This window comes from Rhinopithecus roxellana, chromosome 8 (genome assembly GCF_007565055.1).
Source record: "Rhinopithecus roxellana isolate Shanxi Qingling chromosome 8, ASM756505v1, whole genome shotgun sequence".
Classification (NCBI taxonomy): domain Eukaryota; kingdom Metazoa; phylum Chordata; class Mammalia; order Primates; family Cercopithecidae; genus Rhinopithecus; species Rhinopithecus roxellana.
This window is the reverse complement of record NC_044556.1, coordinates 97,686,102-97,712,756: the sequence shown is the minus strand read 5'-3', so window position 1 is coordinate 97,712,756 and position 26,655 is coordinate 97,686,102. Positions and strand designations below refer to the sequence as shown.

The 26,655-nt window shown below is 39.8% G+C and overlaps 1 protein-coding gene across 1 annotated transcript in view; it reads right to left on the bottom strand.

Moving 5' to 3' along the window:
* Positions 1–4,762: 4,762 nt before the first annotated feature.
* MAP3K21 (mitogen-activated protein kinase kinase kinase 21) overlaps positions 4,763–26,655 on the bottom strand; it is a 55,378-nt gene continuing 33,485 nt past the window's right edge. Inside the window, exons 6-10 of the mRNA XM_010383578.2 lie at positions 17,761–17,883; positions 13,897–14,047; positions 13,431–13,528; positions 9,808–10,587; positions 4,763–7,614 (exon numbers count right to left, since the gene is read on the bottom strand). Coding sequence (XP_010381880.2) covers positions 7,208–7,614; positions 9,808–10,587; positions 13,431–13,528; positions 13,897–14,047; positions 17,761–17,883 — 1,559 coding nt within the window. The 3' untranslated portion in view covers positions 4,763–7,207. The remainder of the gene's footprint in view (positions 7,615–9,807; positions 10,588–13,430; positions 13,529–13,896; positions 14,048–17,760; positions 17,884–26,655) is intronic.

Genomic DNA, 26,655 nt, shown 5'->3' with positions numbered 1-26,655 from the left:
GACACCAGATGTGTGTGCTCTAATTCAGCCCAATTCTGCCACTGTCTACCTGGAAATAGCATCGGATCCCATAGGTCAAGGGCTCAGTCTCACAACACTGCTCCCTAATTTTAGTGCCAATAGCAAGCTCCAGGGTTTTTTCACCTGTGCTTCTGACCTAGGAGCTATAAATCAGGGTTCCCAGGACCTCCTCCTTGGGTTCAATTAATTTGCTAGAGCTGCTCACAGAACTTACTTTTTGTTTACTGTAAAGGATATTACAAAAGAGAGATATGAAGACATGTTTAAGGTGAGGTCAGGGGAGAGGCTTGTGGAGCTTCCCTGCTTTCCCTGGGTGTGTCACCTTCCAGAAACCTCCACATGTTCAGCTTTCTGGGAGCTCCCAAACTCTGTCCTTTTGGGATTATATGGAGGTTTCATTACATAGACATAATTGATTAAATCATTGACCTCTGGCAACCAACTTAACCTTCAGCACTAGTGATGGGTGGTGAGGCCTCAACCCTCGAATCATGCCTTGGTCTTTCCAGTGACCAGCCCCCATCTTGAAGCCATCTAGGGGCTGACAGCCACTAGTCAATTCATTAGCATATAAAAAAGCAGTTAACATTTTGGAGACTGCAAGGATTTTAAAAGTTGTATGCAGGGAGATGGGGATGCAGAACAAATATATATTTCACTATATCACAATTACCTGAAGTGTTCAGTTTTCAGCAAAAAATGTGAGGCATACAAAGAAACAGGAAAGCATAACCCCTACACCAGGAGAAAAAGCAAACAAATAGCCTGTGAGAGGGCCCAGATTTCAGATTTAATAGCAAAGACTTCCAAGCAGCCATTATCAATTTGTTCAGTTTACTAGAGAAAAACATGTTTAAAGAAGTACAGGAAGATCTGATGACAATGTCTCATCCAATAGAGAAATATCAATACAGAGATAAAAAAGAATCATATGGAAATCATGGAGGTGAAAATATAATGGCCCAAATGAAAATTTTACTAATGTTTTGACACTAAATTTGAACTAAAGAATCAGAGTTTGAAGAGAGATCAATACAGATCATATGATCTGGAAAAAGAAAAAGAATGAATGAAAATAAGCAGAGCCACAGACAAATGCTAGATTCACTAAGTATACCAGCGTGTGTAATGGGAGTAGCAGAAGAAGAGAGGAAAAAGAGATGAAAAAGTATTTGAAGATATAATGGCTGAAAACTTCTTAAATAGGCTGAAACCATGGATCTACACATTCAAGAAATTCAACAAACTCCATGAAGTACATGTGCAAAGAGATCCATAACCAGATGTGTCATGGCAAAACTGCTACGAGCCAAAAACAAAGAGAAAATATGGAATGCAGCACAAGAAAAATGACTCAGGACTTTTGACAAGCTAGCAACTCTATTCAGAGCATCCCTCATCCAGTGGACATCCTGGCTTCCTCAGACACTTCCCTGACACCCCCCACCCACCCAAGATTAGTTGAACTCCTTTAATGTTATCAAAGCTCTACCTTTTATAACACCCCCTTCACTTGTTGTCAGGATTGGCTGCATAACTTGTGGGGGCCCGTGCAAAATAAAAATGAGGGCTCCCTCTTCAAAAATTATTAAGAATTTCAAGATGATATTCTCAGAGCACTAAAGTCAGGCTCAGGGACTAGCTGAGTGTGAGGCTCTGTGTGACTGGACAAGTCACATGATGTCCGTGAAGTTGCCCTGAGCACAGTTTCTCATTAAAACCATCCAGGCAGGGGACAAGCCTCATGTTCCTTGCTGTCCGCTACATCTGGTGTCTCTTTCATGGTGCCCAACACAGTAGCCACTGAATGAGTTTGTCAGTGTATGGAAGCTCCTTAATCTAAACTACTTACAGTAAGTCCTCACTTAACATTGTATATAGGTATTTGGAAACTGTGACTTTAAGCAAAACAAAGTAACACAAAACCAATTTCACTGTAGGTAAATTAATAAAAACAGCAGTTAAGTTCCTAGGGTATATTTCTGGTCACGAAAACACCACTAAATCTCTAAAGACCGCAAACACCTCTAATACTAAACATTGAAATAAATGTGATCTATACATACATCTAAGATTAACAAAAACCATTTAAAGTAATTATATACCCAATGATTCTGGTTCAGGGTTGCAAGTGGCCGGAGCCCATCCCAGCAGCTCGGGGCACAAGGTGGAATCAACCCCATTCTATGGCAGGGCACACTCACACACACACACACTCTCACACTCAGACAATTGAGACACACCAGTTAACCTGGCATGCATGTCTCTGGGTTGTGGGAGGAAACCAGAGTCCCCTGAGAAAACCTACACAGACATGGGGAGAAAGTGCACACCCCACAGACAGCAGCCCCAGCTGGGAATCAGTTTTTCTCCCTCATTAATATTATAACAAAATGACATTGAATGAAACAATGTTATGTATGGACCTGCTATATTTTGCTTGGTTGTAAAAACAATAGCTAGTTTTTGTTCCACTCTATGGTACCAATTGCATTGTTTCATTCACAAATACTTCATCTTTCACTATGTTTCAGCATGTTGATCTTTCCAGAAGTGAAGAATAGAGACAGCTTAAGCCCAATTAAGTTATTTTATGTATATATTGCAGTTCTTACATAATTTCACCATATTTATTGTCTTAGTCCATCTGGGCTGTTATAACAAAATAACATAAAGTAGGTGGCTTCTAAACAACACACATTTATTGCTCACAGTTCTGGAGGCTGGGAAGTCCAAGATGAAAGTGCTGGCAGACTCTGTGTCTGCTGTGGGCCTGTTTCCTAGTGTATATATAGTAACTTCTCACTGTGTCCTCACATGGTGTAAGGGGAAAACAGGTTCTTTCAGGCCTCTTTTAAAACAGCGTTAACCCCATTCATGAGAATTCATGATCTAATCACCTCCCACCTCTTAATTCCAAAACTTTGAGGGTTAGGATTTCAACATAGGAATTTTGAGGGACATATTCAGACCACGGCATTTATGAACCTATTGAACAGATTACCTCATTTCTCTGAGTTGATCTATCAGATATGCATATTTTACTCCTTTCTATTGCATTTTACACTTGCTTAGAAAGTTTTCCATTGTATGAACTGTTATTAGCTAACATAGTGTTTTATTTTTAAATAAGTACTGTGAAAGTTAATAATACAAATTGGGTAATTCTTGCCATACATACTCAATTAAATCAGACTTGAGGGGCCAGGGAGAAAAACACACTTGGGGGACATAGCACCTACTCCACGAATTTATTTTCTACAAGCCCAGCTGCTGAAATGGCCTGCTGTCACCCCAGGCCAGTTTTACCCAGTAGCTGCTGAAGCAACCAGTTGTGACTAAGACTTGTTTTAACTCCTGCCATCACTCACCAACCAGAGCTTGCCAGAGTCCAAAAGCTTCTCTCGTGCCAATGAGCTTTGTTTCAAAACAATATGTAACAATTCTCTAATAAAACTCCCAACTGTCTCTTTGTTCTTTGGACATACTGAAGATCGCCTGGTCTCTGCATATGCCCTGAATTGCAATTCTTGCTTCCTAAATAAAACATTTCAAATTTCAATATTCATCTCGATATCTTATTTGACTTCAACAGTGCTCATACATTTTTAGATTTCTTAACTTTTTGATGAGAGAGAAACTACCTTAGCTTTAGATAACATTTACAAAGCTCATTCGCAAGATATCCTCATCTTCTACACCATGCTTACAACTATTAACCACAGGTATGAACAGGTAGATGGTGATCATTTGACTCAGACTGGGTCTTTAGAAATTTACCAAACCTTTCTGTGTCTGTTTCATATCTAATGAAATAGGAGTAGTATTACTTATCTCATAATTTTTGTTTGTTTGTTTGTTTTCATTTTTGTTTTGAGACAAAGTCTCACTCTGTTTCCAGGCTGGAGTGCAGTGGCACGATCCTGGATCACCGCAACCTCCACCTCCCAGGTTCAAGCGATTCTTCTGCCTCAGCCTCCTGAGTAACTGGGATTACAGGTGCGCACCATCACACCAGGCTAATTTTTTGCATTTTTAGGAGAGACGGGGTTTCACCATGTTGGCCAGGATGGACTCAATCTCTTGACTTCTCAATCCACCTGCCTCGGCCTCCCAAAGTGCTGGGATTACAGCCGTGAGCCAATGTGCCCGGCCTTATCTCACAATTTTTAATAAAGAGAATTACAGGACGTCTCTTCTATAGCCACCTAGGAGGGTTCCCTATACTTAGCAGATATTCAATGCCTGTTAGGTTTTGCCCTCTCCCATATGGTGGGGTAATGCTATGATCTGCACGAAGTCCTGTGACCTGCTTTCCTCATTCACTCAAGCTTTTATCACTTAGTAAGAATTTCTACATGTTAGGTGATGTTCGAAAGTCTTCTGATTTAAATATAAAATTAAACAATAAAATCAGCATGTCTCATTAATCACTGAGATTTTTTTCACATCCTAATTTCACTGTGCAAAAGTGTGTCTTCCGAAAAGCTGGACTTGCAAAAGGCTCACCATGAAATACCTTTCAATGCATATGTAAACCAAAAAAATTTTAAATAAAACATTTCATTCTACCTTTTTTGATGTATTTAATTGAAAGACTCATTTAGTGATTTTCAATTTAATAAATTTAGCAGGTTAATACCTGGCTTATTAAACAATAATCTTTATTAACATAATTTTTCTTATTGAATACAAAATAAACCATTGCAAACTATAGTCACAATAATCAGATGATCAAAGCTACTGAGCAAATAGACCAGCTATAAAAGTTTATTAAAAAAATAGACAACATATGTAAACATATTTTTCAGTCACAAGGCTTCATAATACAGCACATTAGGCCCAGGCCTTAAATCTCTGCAGTGGGAGCACCTTAATTTTTTACTAACAGTAATTGGCTTATCTTTCAGTGAACATTAAGCCTACGCAAAAATAAATAACCAGATTCTGCTAAGTTTACTAACACAGAAAATTGCAAACGTACAATAGATTGCAGCAAAAGTGAACTATCTGCAGTAACATGAGAGATTGAATTGTTATACTGCAATTATTTTAATACAGCTTCATTTTGAAATTCATCACAATGTAGAGTTGACTAAAATAAAGCTAAAGAGGAATAACAGAGATAAACAAACACCTAGATCACATACACTCCCCAACACACACTTGCAAATACATATTTACTAATATGCACACACATGCACACACATCCAAACACACATGCACACACATACAGGAGATGTTTTGGTAGAAGCAAAACTGAGGACATAGTTTCTATCCTTTCTCTTTCATATATTGATCATTTTAGGTATATATTTCCTCTACCCTTAAGCTGGAAGCTACGTGCTCCAAACGGACTGAATACAAAGCAATCATTGTTTCAAACGTGATAACATGTTGGGAAAACCAAATCTCTGTTACATAATTCAATAACCACCCAAAGTGAAGCCGAATCATAGAATGGATGGTAAAATAAGAAAATGTATTAAGTACCTGAGACTTTACTGCAAGAGTCCAGAATGCTACGTAGTTTTGCTAGGGGCAAAACTCACCATGTAAATACAATCCTTTCATACTGTTTCTCATCTGCTGGATATACCTGTTAGGCAACCACAATGCTTCAAAATTGCCAAATAATATGATTTTCCTTTTCTTCTATTATAGGTGATATTTTATTACACATGATTGAATTTATTTTAAATTGCTGACATTTCAGTTATTCAGTAAACCTTTAGCAAGGTGCAATTTTGAATGAAATATCTAGCGATGTTTTTAATTTAGTTTTTCATTGTTTGGAAAAACTTAAATATCAATTGTCCATCTTCTAAAGAGCCATATTCTAGAGGCAGAAGGGAAGCACAATACATTTAACGTAAGAAACTCAGGCAAATTTACGGAGCTCTCGGTAGCCATTTCTGCACCAATAACTCCAGGTTTGTGTCATATATGTATGACCATAAAAGTGATTCATAAATAATTTTATTATTTAAATCCTGATCTGCTATTCAAAGGTCCATTTCTGAAAATAATTCATAATATAGTTGCCATTTCCACCATATAAGCTTATTTCAACAGATGTCTAACATTTATCCACAATTAAATGAAATGTGAAATAACAACAACATATTTAACTTCTCACAGTACTGTACTGCTGTTCCTTGAGTTGTCAGTGTCTTTGGGATTATTAGGATAACTATGCATTCAAAAAGAGAAAAATAAAATTAAAACACATGACTGTTTACAATACATGGTATCTGTGAAGAGTTAGGTATCTGTAACAATTTTTAAAAGTCCTACTGGAGAATGAAAAAGCTTTCCACTTCTGAATGTCAAATAAATGGCTACAGATGAAGGAAAAATGTTTTCTATAGGAAAAATGTAAAGATTAGCCTCGCTCAGGGACACACCATGTGGTCTCAGCCAAATGGCAAGGATTGAACTTTGAACATCTATTTTGGAGTTCTAATGAATAAAATGTTTATAACTTAAATTCAGTAAAGCTTTTATAAGTTACATTCCATATAATTTCCTCAGGGAGAAATATCATTGCATAATGTAAGTGAGAACTGGACATATTATGCATTATCGGCCCACAGCCAAGGTTAGGTAGTTTAAACAGGACTCTATACCTATTCCAGTCATCAGACTTTTAAAAGCCTTTACTTACCAATATCACATTATTCTTATCAAGAAACTAAAGCTCTTTCTTGGCTTTTTGTTGCACAAATGACAATTAAGAAAAGAAACTAAAAGAAAGAGAAAAAAACAAGAAACAAGACAAGAAAAAGGAAAGAAAGGAAAAAAGAGAAAAAGGAAGGAAAGAAACAACAATAGTGAAGCTCATTACAATTTCTGTTGTGTACAAATGGACAAAGACATAAATGAGAACGAAAACATTAACATTGTGCTGAAGGTAATTCCACCCAGCATAGTTTTCACTGGTGCACATCTCTTGTTTTACACTTTTGTGTATTCCAAGTTATAAGAAAAGAATCCAGAGGAAAACCAATAGACATGGCTAACAGCAATCATATACATTTTTTGAGAAGTTGGATATACCTTACTAATTTAGTAACATAGCCACAGCTTTTGAAAACACAGCAGCATGAAACAGTTCAAAGGTAGATACATTGTGTTCATTTGTTCACCTTAAAAAAAATGCTTAAACAACAGTAAGGCACTTAATTTAAGACAGGAATTCTTTCTCCAGTTCATATATAGATGGCCGGCTGGTTTTGCTCCTCATTCTGCACAGAGGCACAGTGTAGTCCCTGCTCTGACCTTCCACGTCAGCATCCAGTAATGAAGGCACATGGGATTTAGTCCTCTCCTTGGTAGCAAGGAATTGGGTGGGATGTGGTCCTGGGCGACCCACTACACAGGCAGCCTGTGCCAGCTGAGACACTGCTGCCTGTGGGTGAGCCTGAGGTGGATCTGAATGGCTTCTCAGGGAGGCAGGGCGAGGCTGAGGCATGATATGGATAGTGCTGTGCTTCTTGGGTGAGACCTCCCTTGGCAGGTGACTGCGAGGAGCAGGTGAGGGGCAGAGTGGCAGTGCAGAGGCTCCAGTGATTGAGATAATAGCTGCACCAGCTGGTTGAGAAAGCCAAGACAGTATGCAGTTAGAAACATGATGGTCAACATGATTAAACTTCACTATAGATTATGATTTGACAAAACTGGTGAAAATGGAAAAGTGGTTGGACTTTTACATGTTGCCTCTTTTCTTGTTTATACTGAAGGACTGACTAATGTTATTACCACTTTAGCAAATAATTATTGGCTTGTAAGTTAGAGAAAAATACGCTTTCATATGGGATTACAGTGCTAGAATTTTTCCTTGTGCAATTATAAATTACCAATACTTACTGACCTACAGAAAGATAATAAACCAATTTATCTAAAGGCGATGAACAATAATATGGCATACATAATATCCAGATATAATATTTAAAAAGAAGTAAAGAAAACGATAAAAATGGAAGCAACTTGTCTTAATATAGCTTTATAACCAATGCTTGTATGGCATTTTAAAATTTAAAAAGCATTTTTTGTATATATTACCTCACTTAATATTCATGACAAGTATATAAGGTTATTGTAATTATGTTCACCTACAAAATAAATAATACTCAAGCTCTACAGAGCACTTAGTGTGCCATTTGACTTTTACCACAATCTCAATTGTAGAGATTAGGTAAGTATAGTATTAGATACACATATTGTTGTTGTTGTTGTCCCCATTTTATAGATGAAGAAACTAAGGCACAAAATGTTTAAGTGATGTGCCCAAATCCACTCAGTATATAAGTGACAGAGCAGAGATCTGAGCCCAGATAGCTTCCATACCATTAACCATGGCACTACAATGTTTTTTAAGACATTCAAACAAGAAAGCAGTCTACATAATTTTCCCAGCATCACAAACTTACCAAATGGTACAACTAGAACTTGAACCTTTGTCCTATGACTCAAAATCCCACATTCTTCCAAAGTACCCATATTATCTCCTCCAATGTCGTATTTAAGTGCCACGTAACCCCAGAAATCTCAAAGCTGAGTATATTCTAGCACATGATAGCATGATCCAGTCACGTCAATACTCACTGAATTTTAGGAATGGAAAAAACAGCGCATTGAGGAGGAGTGAGACACTGTGATACAGCAGAAAGATCCCGGGTTTAAATTCTGACACCACTACTTCCTAATTGTGTGATCCTGAATAACATTAATTTTCCATAAGTTTGAATTCTCTTGCATATAATACAGTTGCCATAAAAACTAAGAGACAATTTGTCCAGGGGTTTTAACATCTATAAAGTGCTGTGGAAATACCACTGGTTGCCTTCTGCCCAAGCCCCTCTTGTTGAATAGACTAAAAAAACTATTTAAAAATTGGATTTTCTTTTCTTTCAGAGCTCCCATATCTGGATATACACCTCATGGAACTGTCTGGTGTAACATACATCAACAGGGTAATACTTGCTCTCATGAGGTGAACTGTGTCCCCACAAAATTCCTAAGCAGAAGCCCTAACCCTTAGTCCCTCAGATGTGACTGTATGTGGAATAGGGTCTGTACAGAGGTGAATAAGGTAAAATGAGGTCATTAGAGTGGACCTTAATCCAGTGTGACTGATGTCCTAAGAAGAGATTAGGACACAGATTCACTCAGAGTGAAGACTGAGAACACAGGGAGAAGATGGCTGTCTAGAAGTCAAGAAGCCAGGCTGAGCTCAGAAGGAACCAACCTTGCAGATACCTTGATATGACTTCCAGCCTGCAGAACTGTTGGACAATGAGTTTCTGCTGAACATCCCCCCAGGCTGCGGTACTCTGTTATGGCAGCCCTAGCAAGCTGATATACCTGCTACACGCAGTTCTGAGCAATGATGTGTGCAGCAGTGGAGCAGACAAGGCCTGTAGGAGGCGAAAGGCCAGTTTCAGTTCCAGCCCTCCCACTCACCCGTGGTTCTAACTGGGGCAGCTGGCTTGTCTTTTTCGTAATGCGAGGGGGCTGGGTGGTTATTCTCCATGTGTTCTTTCTGCTGTGATATGCTAGTATAGGTTTCAGTTACTGAACTTCAATTACACTTTTCCCAGAGTCCAAATCATAGTTAAATTAAAATCAAATAAGAGAAGGGTAAGATTCTAAGATCTACATAAACAGTAAAAACAAATTATTAAATGTCATCCCCAGGAAAAGATAAAATCGTAAATCCATACTGTTTCACATACTAATCTCCACAGCAGTGTTTTATGCTTTTACCTAATTCATGCAACCTACTTGGGGTTGGATTCCCATCAGACATGGTCCGTCTGTGATGTGATGGTCTATCTTTTGAAGAAGCCCAGTAAGGTACATTCCCACATGTCTGCTCTAGGCAGGAAGAGGGCAAGTTTCCTGATACACTACGAGCAGTGTCAAGTCTTGGCATGAGGCCTGGCTCACGACCCCTTCCTGGAGCAGTGGGAGAAAAATCCGGAGTGAGCATCTCAGAGTCACAAGTGACAGGTGTACCGCCCCCCAGTGGATCTTCACTGTCTATCTGCAGCAGGCACTTTGTGGAGAGAGACGGTGTGGAGAGGATGCCCAGGGCACTTGTCCGTGGCAGGGACAGTGGGCTGCTGGCCTCCCCACCAGTGGGCGGCAGCCTTGTGGGAGGACTGGCGCTTCTGCGGGACTTGGAAGCCCGCTGGAAGATTCCCTCTCGTTTCTTCTTCTCTTCCTTGGGCAACGGTTCTTCAGCAGCCTGTGCTTTATGAAGCTCTCTGAGGTCCAGTCCCAGAGCCACTGATGCCAGCAGGACGGTGCACCCGTACAGAGCCGACTCTGTTTTCTTTCTCTGGGGGGATCTACTCAGACTATTCATAGGAGTCACCTCAGTGGAGACTGTGGCAGCATTCGCAGAGGCTGCCTCCTCCCAGCTTTCAGCTTCTGCAGGATTCTCTCTCTGAGCATCTTTCCCAAGAGGTAGATCAATGTAGGCCTGACTGGGCAATTTTATTTGCTTCAGTTTTCTGTGTTCTAATCCATCAGGGGAAAGTTTTGGCTCTTCACAGGACCCTAAATTAAGGTATAAGTACACACACTGTAGTATCACTTTACGGTAAAAGTCATTTAAACAAGATTGTAAAGTAAAGCTAAAATATAATAAATACATATTTTAAATCAAAACACATGCAGCCCTTTTCATTTTTGCAAATGATTTATCCAGGAGGGCTCCATGGAACAAGTCTCCATGGCCCTACAACTTAAGGTTCCGTGCAGATGAACCAGCAAGCTAGCCATCTGCTGTTTCCTATGCTTCGGGAAGCTATTCTTCATCATGATCAATACTAGACACTATCGTAGAAACAGTCATCAAAACACAAAAATGCACAACTATAGGCACGTAATCACTAAATATGTCACCAAATGTGCTCTTTTCCTCACTTCACCTAAATACATGTGTCAGGCTCCATTATCTACAGCTTTCCTGTGTGTAAACTAAGGGTTCTGTAGCAGATCAGCGGTTCTCAAAGTGTGTGGCCTGGACTGGCAGCATCTGCATCCCCTGGGAATTTGTAGAAATGTAAATCATTGGCCCACCCCGGACTATGGAATCAGAAATTCTGGAGAGTGGAGTCCAGCAGTCTGTGTTTCAGCAAGCCTTTACTGAAGTTTGGGGACCATTAAAATAGAAGATTCTCCCAAGAGGTTACAGAATCCCGAAGGTTACAATTATACCTGCTTAAGAGGAAGCCAACATTCTTATCATGTATGTGCTTAACAGTGCATAATTAAACAACAAACTCATTAATCTGATTTCCAAATAACATCTGTAATTTTTTCCAACATTACATCCTAGTATATCTAAACGTGCTTGATGATCTAGACCAGGGGTCCCTGAACCCCAGGCCATGGACTGATACCATGGCCTGTTAGGAACCAGGCCGCACAGCAGGAAGTGAGCAGCAGGTGAGCGAGTGAAGCTTCTTCTGTATTTACAGCCAATGCCTATTGCTCACATTACCACCTGAGCTCCACCCCGTGTCAGTTCAGCAGTGGCATTAGATTCTCACAGGAGCGTGAACCCCATTGTGAACGGCACATACGAGGAATCTAGGTTGCTCCTTATGAGAATCTAGCGTCTGATGATCTGTCGCCATCTCCCATCACTCCCAGATAGGACCATCTAGTTGCAGGAAAACAAGCTCAGGCCTCCCACTGATTTACATTATGGTGAGTGGTAGAATTATTTAATTATGAATTACAATGTAATAATAATAGAAATAAAGTGCACAATAAATGTAATGCGCTTGAATCATCCTGAAACCATCCCCACCCCACTGGTCCATGGAAAAACTGTCTTCCACGAAACGGGTCTCTGGTGCTGTAAAGGTTGGGGACGGCTGATCTAAACAATTTGAGATGCCAGCTTTCTTTCTCCAAAGAACCCTGTGCTCTTCCCTGTGGTACCTTTTGTTTGGGGTGCCCTCTTTTTCCTCCATTCCTACTCCTTCCACTCCCTGACATTGCTGACCCAAGCTCCCTTTTCCTTCATAAAGGAGAACCTTCAGAAGGAGAAGCTGAACCCGGGTAGTGAGTGCAAAGGTGCTTGTGAAATTGAGCACAGTAGCAATAACAAATTCAAGAAATTTACATTGTGTCTTGCTAAAACATCCTTAATTTGATCAAAGGACCAAACAGTCTGCCTAAATGATCAAGTATAAAGACCAATTTTAGGCCGGGCGCGGTGGCTCAAGCCTGTAATCCCAGCACTTTGGGAGGCCGAGACGGGCGGATCATGAGGTCAGGAGATCGAGACCATCAAAAAAAAAAAGACCAATTTTATTTTATGTGTTAGTAACCATGCTTGAAGTTTTTCAATGATTTCCATCTCTTCAATCTTTTTTTTTTTTTTTTTTTTTTTTGAGACGGAGCCTCACTCTGTCACCCAGGCTGGAGTGCAGTGGCCGGATCTCAGCTCACTGCAAACTCTGCCTCCCGGGTTTACACCATTCTCCTGCCTCAGCCTCCCGAGTAGCTGGGACTACAGGTGCCCGCCACCTCGCCTGGCTAGTTTTTTGTATTTTTTAGTGGAGACGGGGTTTCACTGTGTTAGCCAGGATGGTCTCGATCTCCTGACCTCATGATCTGCCCATCTCGGCCTCCCAAAGTGCTGGGATTACAGGCTTGAGCCACTGTACCCGGCCCGTCTCTTCAATCTTTTAATGCTGAATACTGAATACAAATATTGAATATCGAAAGTAAATCATTATGATTCATTTAAATTAAATAGAAATTCCAATGTAAAACTTTCCAAGCAGTCGTTTTTCTTATTTATTTATTTATTTAGAGATGGAATCTCATTCACTCTATCACCCAGGCTGGTGTGCAGTGGTGCAATCTTGGCTCACTGCCACCTCTGGCTCCCAGGTGCAAATGATTCTCCTGCCTCAGCCTCCTGAGTAGCTGGGTTTACAAGCAAGCACCACCATGCTGGCTAGTTTTTGTGAGTTTTTCATAGTTAACCTGCTTCATTGGATTTCATCATGTCAACAGGTGGCACTATAGTAAGGAGCGATACCCCTTAATCTCAGCAGAACTTTCAGGGGGGGTCTGTATTTTTACATCTAATATTTCCTATACTAATTTGGTTTTACATAATTAATTATGATAATAATGTTTCTGGTAAGGAAGAGGAGTTACAAATTCCCAAAACCACGTGAAGCCTAATTACTTCCTGCCATAAAGACTTGATGGAAAATAACTTCTGAATGTAAGTAAAGCTGTAAGAAATGCCATTACTTGTTAATCTCCCCTCTGCTACTTTAATGACCACATAAGACTATAAAAGCAAAGCTTCAGCACAATCAGATGCCAAGGACAGCTCAAGCAAATCCTACCTCCAGAAACACATTTACCTGGCTGGTCCACAAACAATGAAGCCAAGGGCATGGTTTTCTGATTTTTTATTAAGATAGTTGACCAAGGACTGTTGCCATCGGAGAGAGGTCTTATCCTACAAGAGAAAAATGTTTCTTTTCATAAGACAGAAGCACACAGCACACCAATTAGGTTTTGGTGGATACAGGCCAACAATATTTTTAAGGTAGCAAAGAGAACACATTTGTACTCAGTTTTGAAGGGCTGACAAAGTACAAATAATACCTGAAAGTGAGACAGGAAAAAAAATCTCAGAAACATTCTAACTGCTTAACTAAATAATAGTTAATGTGACATGATAAATTCATCCTAGAAAATTAAGTTGATATTTGTAAATCTCTGTATTAATTTACTTGCTTTTTGAAAGTCTGGCTGATGTGATATTAACACAGGAATGGATTTGTCACATTATTCAATGAATACCACCAGATACCACACACCCACCTTTCTTTGCAATCTGTTCTTTCTTTCATTTGAATGGAATTTGGTCCCCAGGTACAACCTTTTTTCTTAAAATTCCTTTTTACGTCCTCAAATTCTTCTTGTCGAAAGACTGTGTTCCTGCCCCAAGTTTTATTGCTTTCATCTGAAGTCACTAAAGAGAACATTATTAACAATATCAACCACAACGATCATATTAACCAATATTGGCTTTGTTAAAAAAGCTAAATGAATCTTATCAGTTGTGAAACTACCTTACCCAAAACATGAAAACAATGAGAAAATTATTTATTTCATGCAATCTCTGGTAAGTTTCTTTCTCTGATCATAAAAACATCAAGAAAAGTGGAGTAAGTTAACAGAAAAGATACAAATTCGAGGTAAATTAGCAGCAAAGATTTGATTACTTTTTAATCTATTTATTTAGCATTTTGCAACAATTAGGATTTCATTGTAATTTGGGGAGGGGACACCAAACTAAACATGTAACTTAAAATGAACTTAGTACTCTAATTTTTAAACCAAATCAGTTAAAGTTTGGAACTACAGACACAAACATCATATATTTTTAAATTGTAATTTCAACTAATTTTTCATTGGTCGTCACAATTTATTTATTTACTTTTTGGTCTTCACAATTTCGCTCAGTCATGACAACACTTTGGTTACAGTTGTCTTTTAAAACTTGAAAATATTTAATAGTTTTCCATGTCTTGCTTTTTTCACTACCTCACAGGACAATGTATATTCATTTTTAATTTCTACATTTTACTAAACACTTACATACCACCCCTCTAATTTAAGTGCACTTGAAAGCAATTTGCAGTCGGGCGCCGTGGCTCATGCTTGTAATCCCAGCACTTTGTGGGGCCAACGCGGGCAAATGACAAGATCAGGACTTCGAGACCAGCCTGGCCAACATGGTGAACTCCTGTCTCTACTACAAACACAAAAAATTAGCTGGGCGTGGTAGTGGGCACCTGTAATCCCAGCTACTCAGGAGGCTGAGGCAGGAGAATTGCTTGACCCCAGGCGGCGGAGGTTGCAGTGAGCCAAGATCACGCCATTCTCCAGCCCAGGGGACAGTGTCAGACTCCATTTCAAAAAAAAAAGTGATTTGGAAATCACCGGGGAAAATTGCTGTTATTACCACACACTTAGGGTAAAAATATCTGAAACATACTAGATGTTCTAAAAACAGTTTGAAATATTTTGATATACAGTGGAATACTCTGTGACCATAATAAAAATGAGGTACAGATAATGATATATAATGTTTATATTTAATATTATCTATAATACATTTTCATTAAAAATTACATGCTTATGGATGCCTGTATATACACACATACATACACAGAGGAGAAGTTACTAAACACAGATACCAAACTTACTAAAGTGTTTAAATTTAATAGAGAGGATTGCAATGTAGAGGGAAATTTAGCTCCTTTATATCACTTTGTAAAATTGGACACATTGTGGATGATGTTTGGTTACTTATGTGTGCTTCAATATTTTCCAAATTTTAAAATATGCATATATGTGTGTATATACAAGTGTCTGTGCATATAAATGTGCTTAGGCCAGGCACGGTGGCTCACACCTGTAATCCCAGCACTTCAGGAGGCCAAGGCAGGTGGATCATGAGGTCAGGAGTTTGAGACCAGCCTGGCCAAGGTGGTGAAACCCTGTCTCTACTAAAAGTACAAAAATTAGCTGCGTGTGGTGGTAGGCACCTGTAATCCCAGCTACTTGGGAGGCTGAGGCAGGAGAATTGCTTGAACCCGGGAGGCAGAGGTTGCAGTGAGCCCAGATGGCACCACTCCAGCTTGGGTGACAGAGTGAGACTCTATCTCAAAGAAAAAAAAAAACATGGATGCATACCTAAATGTACATGTGTATGTGTAACAATCTTGAATCAGTTGTTCATTCTTTTTATTAAAATAGTTTTACAGTAGAATGAGTGATAAACAGATGAGCAGTTTTCATTTAAGTGAAGGCAGCAGAACCGGAAAAGCTTTCAGCCGGGGGTTATTAGACCGGAGTTCATCTCAGCTATATGACTGACTGACCGAGCTACACTCCCAGAGCTATCTACACTCTCAGCTTTAGCCTCCTCACCTTCCTCCCACTTCCTATTTTCCTTCCCCTCTTGATTTGCTCCTCTTGTTTCTCTTTTGTTTCCACATTGATTGAACTTTTCCTGTACTAAGAGGCCGGAAATGGATGGTGAACTCTACACTCAGAAGATGTGTCTGAATCCAGCTTCACCACTTAGTAGCTACCAACTTGGGTCAGTTTAATGGTAACTTCTCTGTCCCTCATTTGGGGATCATAAAAGGGTCCACTCGATGAGGCTGTCAGAATTGAATGGGGGTGTGCACAGACATGAAGAGAGTCCCGGTGAAGACGAGCAGCATCCGGGCTGGAGAACTGGAGCCAACGGCTGCCACACACAAAGCTGGTCCTGTGTGGAAGTCTGGAGTAGAACCTTTCCACCATGTGACTTCTGAGGAGCACCAAGGATGCACCTCCCTAAGCTGGCTGCATTTCAACTTTAGAGGATTGGAATTCATTTGAAACCCCAAATTATTTGCTTTAACTGGTACACATCTTGGGCCCAGCCTGGTCTGCCCAGTACCCCTTCCTGGCTTCTGTGAGGTGGTTTTCCCCAGAGCAGGTGAAGACACAGGAAAGAGGGCAGAGGAGTGGCCAGGCAAAAGCGGGGTTGGCACAGTGTCCCATCTGCTCGTCCCTTTGTGGAGCTGGGAGACCAGCCTGGGAACCCTTTCTGCCTCTGTTAATTAGGCCTTTGCCGAGGCAAAGGCAAGGTTTGAGGTATGGTTTTATACAAAATGCATTCTCAGAGAAACAAATCAGTTATAATAAATGACAGTCCTTTAAGTTCTAAAACTATAGCCTCATTTAGATACTGTTTCTCTGTGGGAATCCTGGTGTCCAGGAACTTGCAAGAGAAATCTCTGCCAGTGCCAAGGTTTTCATTATCAAAAGAGGAAAAAAAAAATGAGATTCCACGCAAGCCTCATTAGACAAAATTTTCTTTTGGATTTTTTTTTCTCCAAATAAGGATGGGTAAAGAGCAGGGAATTAAGTCTGGTGGAGAAAAGAGAGGATCTAAATGCATGGTTTAACACAGACTTAGGCTAATTACCACATTACTTACAGACATACGCATTAATCACATTCTTCTTTTGCTTAGCCTACTTTCAGGGGTTTATTTGGACTCACCTTTGAAAAAAATTAGTAATTTTATTTCATCCACTAAACTCTGATTCATAGTCTAACTGAAACTCTCACAATGCAAAGGTGCCAGGCAAATCAGCTGTCTGTACTCTCCCCTCCAGGACAAATGCCTGTTCTAAAACCAGAATACTATCAGGAATTTTTAAGTATTAGGTTGGTCAAACCTAAAGTGAATTAAAGTTAAATCCTGAAAAGCAACCATTTTTTCCCCTCACGAAACAGAGAAAGAAATGGAAGTAATCCTGAAGTCCTGATGTCATTTTTCACAGTATCCTGACACAAATGGCTGGTGATATAATCAGGTTATGCTAACGCTGCGTGCACGTATTTAACAAAATGTCTCGAGATGCGTTGTTTCACTTTCTACTCCAGGGCCAGGTCGCATCACCAACTGCCTAGCATCTAAAATTCATTTGTTGTGAGTAGAAATTAGACTAAGGAACCTATGCTCAAATTTTGTTTTTCTAATAGTCGTGGCACCTACGAAATGTCCCACGCTCATTTACAATCTGCTATGAAAACACATCTGCTCAATTTGAATCCAAGTCAAGTTAAAGGAGAGAAATCAACACAGGAGCCCCTGTGGCAGTGCACAAAGCTCACACTGTATGGCGCGGAGCCGGGGCATCATTGTAGGACTGCTCGGGGGACTGGAACTGCTGCTGTTCAGGCTCCGCCGTTTGTCCAAGTTGGGAGAGGCCTGCACGGTTATCTTGTGCTGGAAATCTGTTGGATGCAAAAAGGGAAAACTGATATTTCATGGTTTCCATTATCTTCATAGCCATGTCTTTAGCGCACAGCAATCAAAACAAAAATGGTCAGACCCTAACTGCAAAATACATTGCAGCATCGATTTCTTATTTTGGTTTCTTACTTCTCAGGATTTAAGTAATAAATAATGATTCAGAACTTATGTGTTGGGTATAGTCACACACACACACACACACACACACACACACACACACACACAAACAGAGGAAAATATGAAAGTCACGAATCATTGAAGAATTTATAACCTGGGAAAAAAGAGTTATCTGCATTCAGTCTGAGATAGTTAAAAATAAAATTAACGCTGAGCGTGGTGGCTCACACCTGAAATCCCAATACTTTGGGAGGCTGAGGTGGGCAGATCACTTGAGGCTAGGAGTTTGAGACCAGCCTGTTCCACACGGCAAAACCCCATCTCTACTGAAAACACAAAAATTAACCAGGCATGGTGGCACACACCTGTAATCCCAGCGACTCGGGAGCCTGAGACAGGAGAATCACTTGAACCTGCGAGACGGACATTGCAGTGAGCTGAGATCGCACCACTGCACTCCAGCCTGGGCAACAGAGCGAGACTCTGTCTCCAATAAATACATAAATAAATAAATTAAATTACATTGAAATGGCCCTGGATTTAAATGAGTCCTGGTTCTCATAATGTAACAAGCTATGGACCTCAAACCAGTAAGGAACTACTTCGAGCCTGTTTCTTCACCTGCTAAAGTGAGCAACAATATTTCACATGGTTGTGGTGGTGGTGAATCAAACAGAAAATGCAAGTTAAAAGCCTTTTGTACTCGAGGCATTCCACAAATGCCGACTCTTATTATCCAGCTGTAATATGGTAGAGATACACCAAGATCTATAGGTTCATATGGAAGAGAAAGCAATATTACCAGAGGAAAGAGGGGTGTGTCGGGGAAAACTTTATAAACTATCAGGAAAATCATTAACAACTTGGAAGGAGGTGAACGACATTACTGGATATTCTTTCAGTGCAGAGCTGAGCTTGACCTTTGATTGATAGTTTTTCTATTGACTGAGTTATTTTTATAACTAGGTGAGAGCAGAGGTTAACTTGTAGATTTTGTCTGGTGATGATGCAAATAACTTCTGTCTGGAGAAAAAGACAATCCCAAATGGTTTATTGCCATATTAGACCTCAACCAGGTTTGCTTTTAACCCAGCAATCTAATCCTGCATTCCTCTATTAATTTGCCCATAAATACCTCACTCCTCAAATTCTCATTTGAATTGGTTTTACCTGGTTCCTCAATGATTAATGAGTTTAATAAAAATCTTTGACATATGCCCATTTCATATTTGCAAGAGACTTAGAACTTACCTTTTTGGAAGTTATACTTTAAAGAATTTTAATGAACGAACTGCTATTTGAGATGAAGAGGATTCGGAAGTTGGTAGGCAAAGACAGCTATCCAGTTATTCACACTAGAAATCTGAATACTTTTCTTGACATTGTCTTTTCCGTTACCCCACATATCCACCAAGCACAAAATGTCAGGTAAATTCTGTGCTATATATTTTTCTTGTAGTAGAGAAATTTATATGCCAGGTTATGGAGTTAGCAAACATGGATCTGAATCTCATTTCTACCACAGCCATATGAATTTTGAGAAAGTAACTTAAGGTCTTGAAGTCTCAGTATCTTTACTGACAAAAATGGAAAAGAACCAATTATTACTATTTCACAGGACTGGTATGAAAAATTCAGTGCAAAGAAGTATAAAAAGTACTTACTACAGGGCTCAGGACATAGTAAATGCTAAATAAATGTTTTCATTTCTTTTTGTTCTCTCCATTTGCATGGCCATCACCATGTCATGCCTAGCCTGCTACAATGCCTTGTGTCCATCTTCCTGCATCCACAATTGGCCCCCCAAGTCCACCTCACAGCAGCCAGATGCATTTTTAATATGCCTAACACGTCATTCCCCTGCTTAAAATCCTTCAAAGGCATCTCATGATTCTTAAGTTACAGATGAAAATTGTAACACATTCTGTAAGTCCCTGCAAACCCGAGTCTGAGTTCTTTCTGCTCCAGCCTCATCTTGCCCTATTCTCCTCTCACTCGTCATGGCCTAGAAGAGGGGTCAGCACACTCCTTCTGCAAAATGCCCCATTTTAGACTCTGTGAGCCACACAGTCTCTGTAACAACTGCCTAACTCCACCGATGTGAGAGAAAGCAGGCACAGTCAACACAAAGATGAATGTGTCCCAGTAAAACGATCTTTATGGATATTGAAATTTCATATCAGTTTCATATCATGTCAGGTACAATGATGTATTCTTCTCCCTCTTTGATTTTTTTCAAGCATTTAAAAGTGTAAAACCCATTCTGAGCTCATGGCTGTACAAAGCAGGGAGAGGCATGATTGGGTCCATAGGGCAGTGTGCTGAGCCCTGTTCAAACCACACTGAACCTTTTTCAATTCCTGGAAAAAACCAAGTTTCCTCCACATGTGCTCTCAGCCTATTCTCTTTCTTCATGTTCTGTATTTGGTAAATTCCCCTATCGAGTCTCAATTTAAATGTTACTTCTTCTTTTGGAGATGGAGTCTTGCTCTGTCGCCCAGGCTGGAGTGCAATGGCACAGTCTAGGCACACTGCAACCTCCATCTCCCGGGTTCAAGCAATCCTCCTGCCTCAACCTCCAGAGTAGCTGGGATTACAGGCGCACACTGCCACACCTGGCTAATTTGTTTTTTTTTTTTTTTTTTTTGTATTTTACTAGAGACAGGGTTTCACTGTGTTGCCCAGGCTGGTTTTCAACTCCGTTAGGAAGCCTTCTGTGATCACCTTAGACCAGGTTACATCTCTGCACTAATCACTGTCATGTGACTTTTCCCTCACAGCAGCTAATATTATAGAAAGCCAACAAGTATTTAATTATTAGCTTAAGTTCTGCCCCCTCCCTCAATATAAGATAAGTGCTCTATGGGCAGAGACCATGACAGTCTCCATGACTTCAGACTGGCACGGTGCCTTGCACATTACAGGTACTTAGAAAACTTTGCTGAATGAATACTTTCTCTGTGGGAGACATGAGTGCAGAGACTGCATATATATTTTATTATCACCCCTAGTATTGGGGACACAGCAGATCCTCAAGTGTTTATTGACAGAGAAAGTTATGCAGGATCAGGCTGGTGCTTGAAGTGAGTTGCTGAGGAATACACAGCAGGATAGGGGAGATTTGGAAGACAAATCAAACAGAAAGGAAAGCCCAAATGGAAGGCTCCTCCATCTGCTGAGCCATACTTGTTTTTTTAAGACAAGATTTCACTCTGTTGTCCAGGCTGGAGTGCAGTGGTGCAATCTCAGTCCACCGCAGCCTTGACCTCCCCTGGATCAAGCAATTTCCCTGCCTCAGCCTTCTGAGTAGCTGGTACTACAGGCACGCACCACCATTCCCAGCTAATTTAGGTATATTTTTGTACAAATGGGGTTTCCCCTTGTTGCCCAGGCTAGTCTTGAACTCCTGGGCTCAAGCAATCCACCCGCCTTGACCTCCCAAAGTGCTGGGGATGATAGGTGTGAGTCACTGCACCTGGCCCCGAGTCATTCCTTTTGAAAGACTTGACCAGGGCAGAACAGTTGAGGTAAAGAATTGACTAGACTAGGTGGTGGTAGTTAGGGGAAAGAGGTGGACAAAGAAAAAAATATTCTTAACCATAGAAAGGGAACAGTTTAGACTAAAGTCATTTATAAATGTTCATCTAGCCACCTGATTGCTATAACACGATAGAAACAAATGTTGAGAACTTTTACAGCAAGAGGAGCCCTCCTGTCAATAGCAGAAGAAAAGCCAAGAACCAAGCCACAAGCTTTGATTGACAAGTTATTTGGAACAAATGATGGGACAATAAATGCCAAGTACAGATCAGGAAATCAACATGGAACACGTGGAAAGCCACAAGTGAGCAGTAAAGATAAAAGGCTGCATTTTAACAACGCCTAACATTCACAGTGCTTCCGAGCTTCCAAAAACACCTGAATACTTCCACTTAAAAAGCACGCTTTATGTTGTAACCAAAAAGAAAGTATTCTTTGTTGTTGTTGTTGTTGTTGTTGTTGTTGTTGTTGTTGAGACAGCGTCTTGCTCTTGTCGCCCAGGCTGGAGTGCAGTTGCAAGATCTCAGCTCACTGCAACCTCGCTTCCTGGGTTCAAGTAATTCTTCTGCCTCAGCCTCCTGAGTAGCTGGGATTATAGGTGCCCACCACCATGCCCATCTAATTTTTGTACTTTTAATAGAGATGGCCCCATGTTGGCCAGGCTGGTCTCGAACTCCTAACCTCAGGTGATCCACCTGCCTTGGCCTCCCAAAGTGCTGGGATTACAGGTGTGAGCCACCGCGGCCAGTCAACATTCTTTATCATAAACATCCTTGTCCCTTTGAAGTAGGGAAAGGTTGAGTCTGTGCCAGCTAAACATTTAGGAAAACTAAAGCTGAGTTGTTAAAATGCCTGTGGCCCATGCTCAGATTTTCTTTGTACTCACTAGAATAATGGTTCTAAAGATGCCTGGTCATAGCAGCTATAGTTCAATCACAGGTTTGAGTAAAACCTATCCTAGTATTTTTGCTGGCAATATGAACATTTCACTAACAAAGCTAATACTGCCTCAGTGGGAGGCTTCCATTTGCAGATGAAAAGCAGTGTATTCTCTAAAGAATCCAGGTGAGGTTATATGCTCGCTCCCATCCACCCTTCTACTCACTCGCATACCTGTGAGGTGGATAGTTTTTGCAGGCTTTGGGCACTTCTGAAGCAAAGTTAGAATACCACTGCTTTAGCGACATACCAACTTTTGGAGGCTTTAAAGTTTTGTCTTGTATTAACGTGTCCAAAAAACACAACTTCAGTTAAAAATAAACATAAACAGAAGAAGCAATCAATATAGAGTACTCACAAAATAAAAAGATCCACTGTGACCATGCTTTTTTCTCTTGCAAATTCCAAGAAAAATACTACATAATCACAAAGTATTGTTTTAAAATTATTATCCTAGATTATTACTGTCTTACTTTTTACGCATTAATCCTCCTTATTTGGTAGCCAGCCATGAAGAAATTCCAGGAGGAAAAAAAATCAAATTTGAGGTTTCCATCACTAAGTCACCATAGCTGTAAATACCCATAAGATTAAAAATAATCAGCAGTAATTCTCAAGGACAAGGTTACAAGAGAACGTAATTATTCATATTTAATACCAAATTTGTGAAAGAGCTGCAGGCACAAATACTAAAGGTCAGCTTGGAGGAGTCTTGAATATGTTTCGGAGAAATTCTCTAAGCTTGTTATGCAAAGGGAAAAATCCTGCAAAAGGGGTTCAAGAAGTTGGTAACTCCAAGAAAGGACAGCATCGCCGTTCCATTTACCACTTATCAGATGTTTCTCCCTGAACAGTGTGCCATTTAACAGTATGAGAATTTGTTTCTCTTCGTCTTTTTGTTGACCCATAAAAATTATACATGTTTATGGGGTACAGAGTGATACTTTGGTACTTGTTTACAACATATAATGATCAAGTCAGGGTAATTAGCATATGTATCACTTTGGATATTGATCATTTCTTTGTGTTGTGAACATTCAATATCCTCTCTTCCGGCTTTTTGAAAATATACAATAAATTATAGTTAACTGTATTCACCCTACAAAGTTGCAGAATACCAGAACTCATTCCTCCTACCTAGCTGTAATTTGGTGTCCATTAACTAACCTCTCTCCAACCTCCCCTCCCCTCAAGCCCTTCCCACCCCTAACAACCACAATTCTACTGTCTATTTCTATGGGCTCCATTTTTTTTTCACTCTCACATATAAGTGAGAAAATGCAGTATTTATTTTCTTGTGCCTGACTTACTTCACTTAACATGATGTCATCCAGGCTCATCCATGTTGCCACAAAAGATAGAATTTGATTCTTTTTTATGGCTGAATAGTGTTCTATCAGGTAAACACACCACATTTTCTTAATTCGTTCATCCACTGATGGACACCTAGGTTGATTCCTGGTCTTTGCCTTTGTGAACAGTGTTGCCATAAACATGGGATTGCAGATATCCCTTTGATATACAGATCTCCTTTCCTTTGAGTAAATGCCTGGTAGTGGCATTCCTGGATCACACAGTAGTTCTATTTTTAGGGTGTTTTTGAGACCTCCATGCTGTTTTCCACAATGGCTGTACTAATTTACATTTCCAATAGCTATAAATAGCCATAAGATTTAAAATGATGAGTAATAACTCTCAAGGAAAAAATTACGAGAGAATGTGTATAGGAGTTCCTTTTTCTCCACATCCTCACCAACAATTACTATTTTTCATCTTTTTGATAATAGCCATTCTAACTAAGGTGAAATAGCTCATTGTGATTTTCATTAGCATTTCCCTGAGGATGAGTGATGCTAAGCAATTCTTCATATGCTTGCTGGCCATTTTTATGTCTTCTTTTGAGAAATGTCTATTCGGTTCTTTTGCCCAATTTTAAATCAAACTATTTGTGTTTTTGACATTGAGTTATTTGAGTTCTTTGTATATTCTGTGCTAGTCCCTTGTCAGATGAATAATTTGCTAATATCTTCTCCCATTTTACAGGTTGTCTCTTCACTCTGTTGATTGTTTCCTTTGCTGTGCAGAAGCTTTTGGGTTTAATATAGTCCCAATTGTCTATTTTTGCTCTTTGTTGCCTGAGCTTTTGAAGTCTTAGTCATAAAATTTTTGCCTAGGCCCATGTCCTGAATTGTTTCCCCTATTAAACAATACTAACTTAAAGAATTTTCTAAAAAAAAAAAAAAAAAAAAAAAAAAAAAAAAAAAAAAAAAAAAAAAAAAAAGAATTTTCTAGCAGATAATATTGAATGCAACTAACTCCCTTGATTTTAAGTTGCATATGCTTGCTTTCTCTTCTATACTAAGGGGAATTCTCCAAGAAAAAAAATAATTATTTTTATAGTTATCATTTCCCTTTTTTGATGTCTGTCCCATTCTAGGATATTGTACAAGTAAATATGTGTGCATGTGTGTGTGTTTAGGGTTGGAGCATTCTAAGGAAAGTTTCCATATTGGTACCAGTATTGTTATTAAGATGAAATGTAGTGCCATCTTGTGGGCAGAAGAGGTAACTGTCATGCTGAAACTTCCAGAAACCAAATTTCATTCCTTGGTGTTGGGTCAGAATTATAGCAGATTTCTTGGTTATGCTTTAACTGGGAATCTTTCATTAAATGCCAAAAAGTAAATAAATGGGTAACTAAAGTTTCCCCTCTCTTCTCAGAAAAAGAAAAGCTAGATTTTAAAGCTAGATTTTACTAGATTTTTAAGAAATCTAGCAAAAATAGTCATATAATATTCAGTCTGCTTTGAATAAAATCAGGGTATTAGCCAAGCAACATTTGAGAAGAAAAGCAAGAGTGAATATCTGACCTCAGAAATGCTAAGATTTTGATTTAATCATTTTACCACTGAAGAGTAAAGAATCACTGGAATGATTTTCATTTTTTCTTCCAAATTTACTTCCCTTTCCACCAGATTCTTAATCCTTTCCACCTCCCCCAAAGTTTCCCAAGGGAAACAATAAATATTAATTTTGATAACATAATCAAATCACAGCTAGAAGAAAACTGACATAGCTGAAAAATGGAGAAGAAAACTCACATCTAGTGCAGCTCTAGATTTTTCTTTCATCTATGTGTGAAGGCAGAAGCCTCATCATAAATAAATAGTGGATTCTCTAATTATGGCTGACAGACACATAAGAAAGACCAGTCAGTGACCCTGCCAGCAACTCTCCAGCTAAGAGAAAATGTCAGAAGACAACCTGAAAAAGGACCTTCCCCTGACCCAACCCCAGAGAGGCTGACGGTAAAAGTGATCAGGATCCACAGTCTATTCTCACCTCATCAAACCAAATCATCAATAACATATACTGGATTCTCATCATGACCACCTCATACTAGCAATTTTCTTTCTTTCTTTTTTTCTTTTTTTTTTTTTTTTTGAGACAGAGTCTCACTCTGTTGCCCAGACTGGAGTGCAATGGCACAATTTTGGCTTACTGCAACTTCCAGCTCCCGGGTTCAAGAGATTCCCCTGCCTCACCTCCCAAGTAGCTGAGATTACAGGCATCCGCCCCCACACCTAGCTAACTTTTTTTTTTTTTTTTTTTTGTATTTTAGTAGAGACAGGGTTTCACCGTGTTGCCCAGTCTGGTCTCGAACTCCAGAGCTCAGGCAACCCGCCCCTTTAGGCCTCCCAAAGCGTTAGGATTACAGGTGTGAGCCACCACGCCCAGCCTTCTTTTTTTTTTTTTTTTTTTTTTTGAGACAGAGTTTCGCGCTCGTCACCCAGGCTGGAGTGCAATGGCGTGATCTCGGCTCACTGCAACTTCCATGTCCCAGGTTCAAGCGATTCTCCCGCCTCAGCCTCCCGAGTAGCTGGGACTACAGGCACCCGGCACCACACCTGACTAATTTTTGTATTTTTAGTAGAAATGGAGGGGGTTTCACCATGTTGGCCAGGCTAGTCTCGAACTCCTGACCTCAGGTGATCCACCCACCTTGGCCTCCCAAAGTCCCAGCATTACAGGCGTGAGCCACTACACCCAGCCGTCATACTAGCAATTTTCTGATCAACTGAGGACACCTGCAATAACCTAAATTAGTCACAGGATGCTGCAAGTTTTCCAGTGTTTCATAATACATATTTTATAAG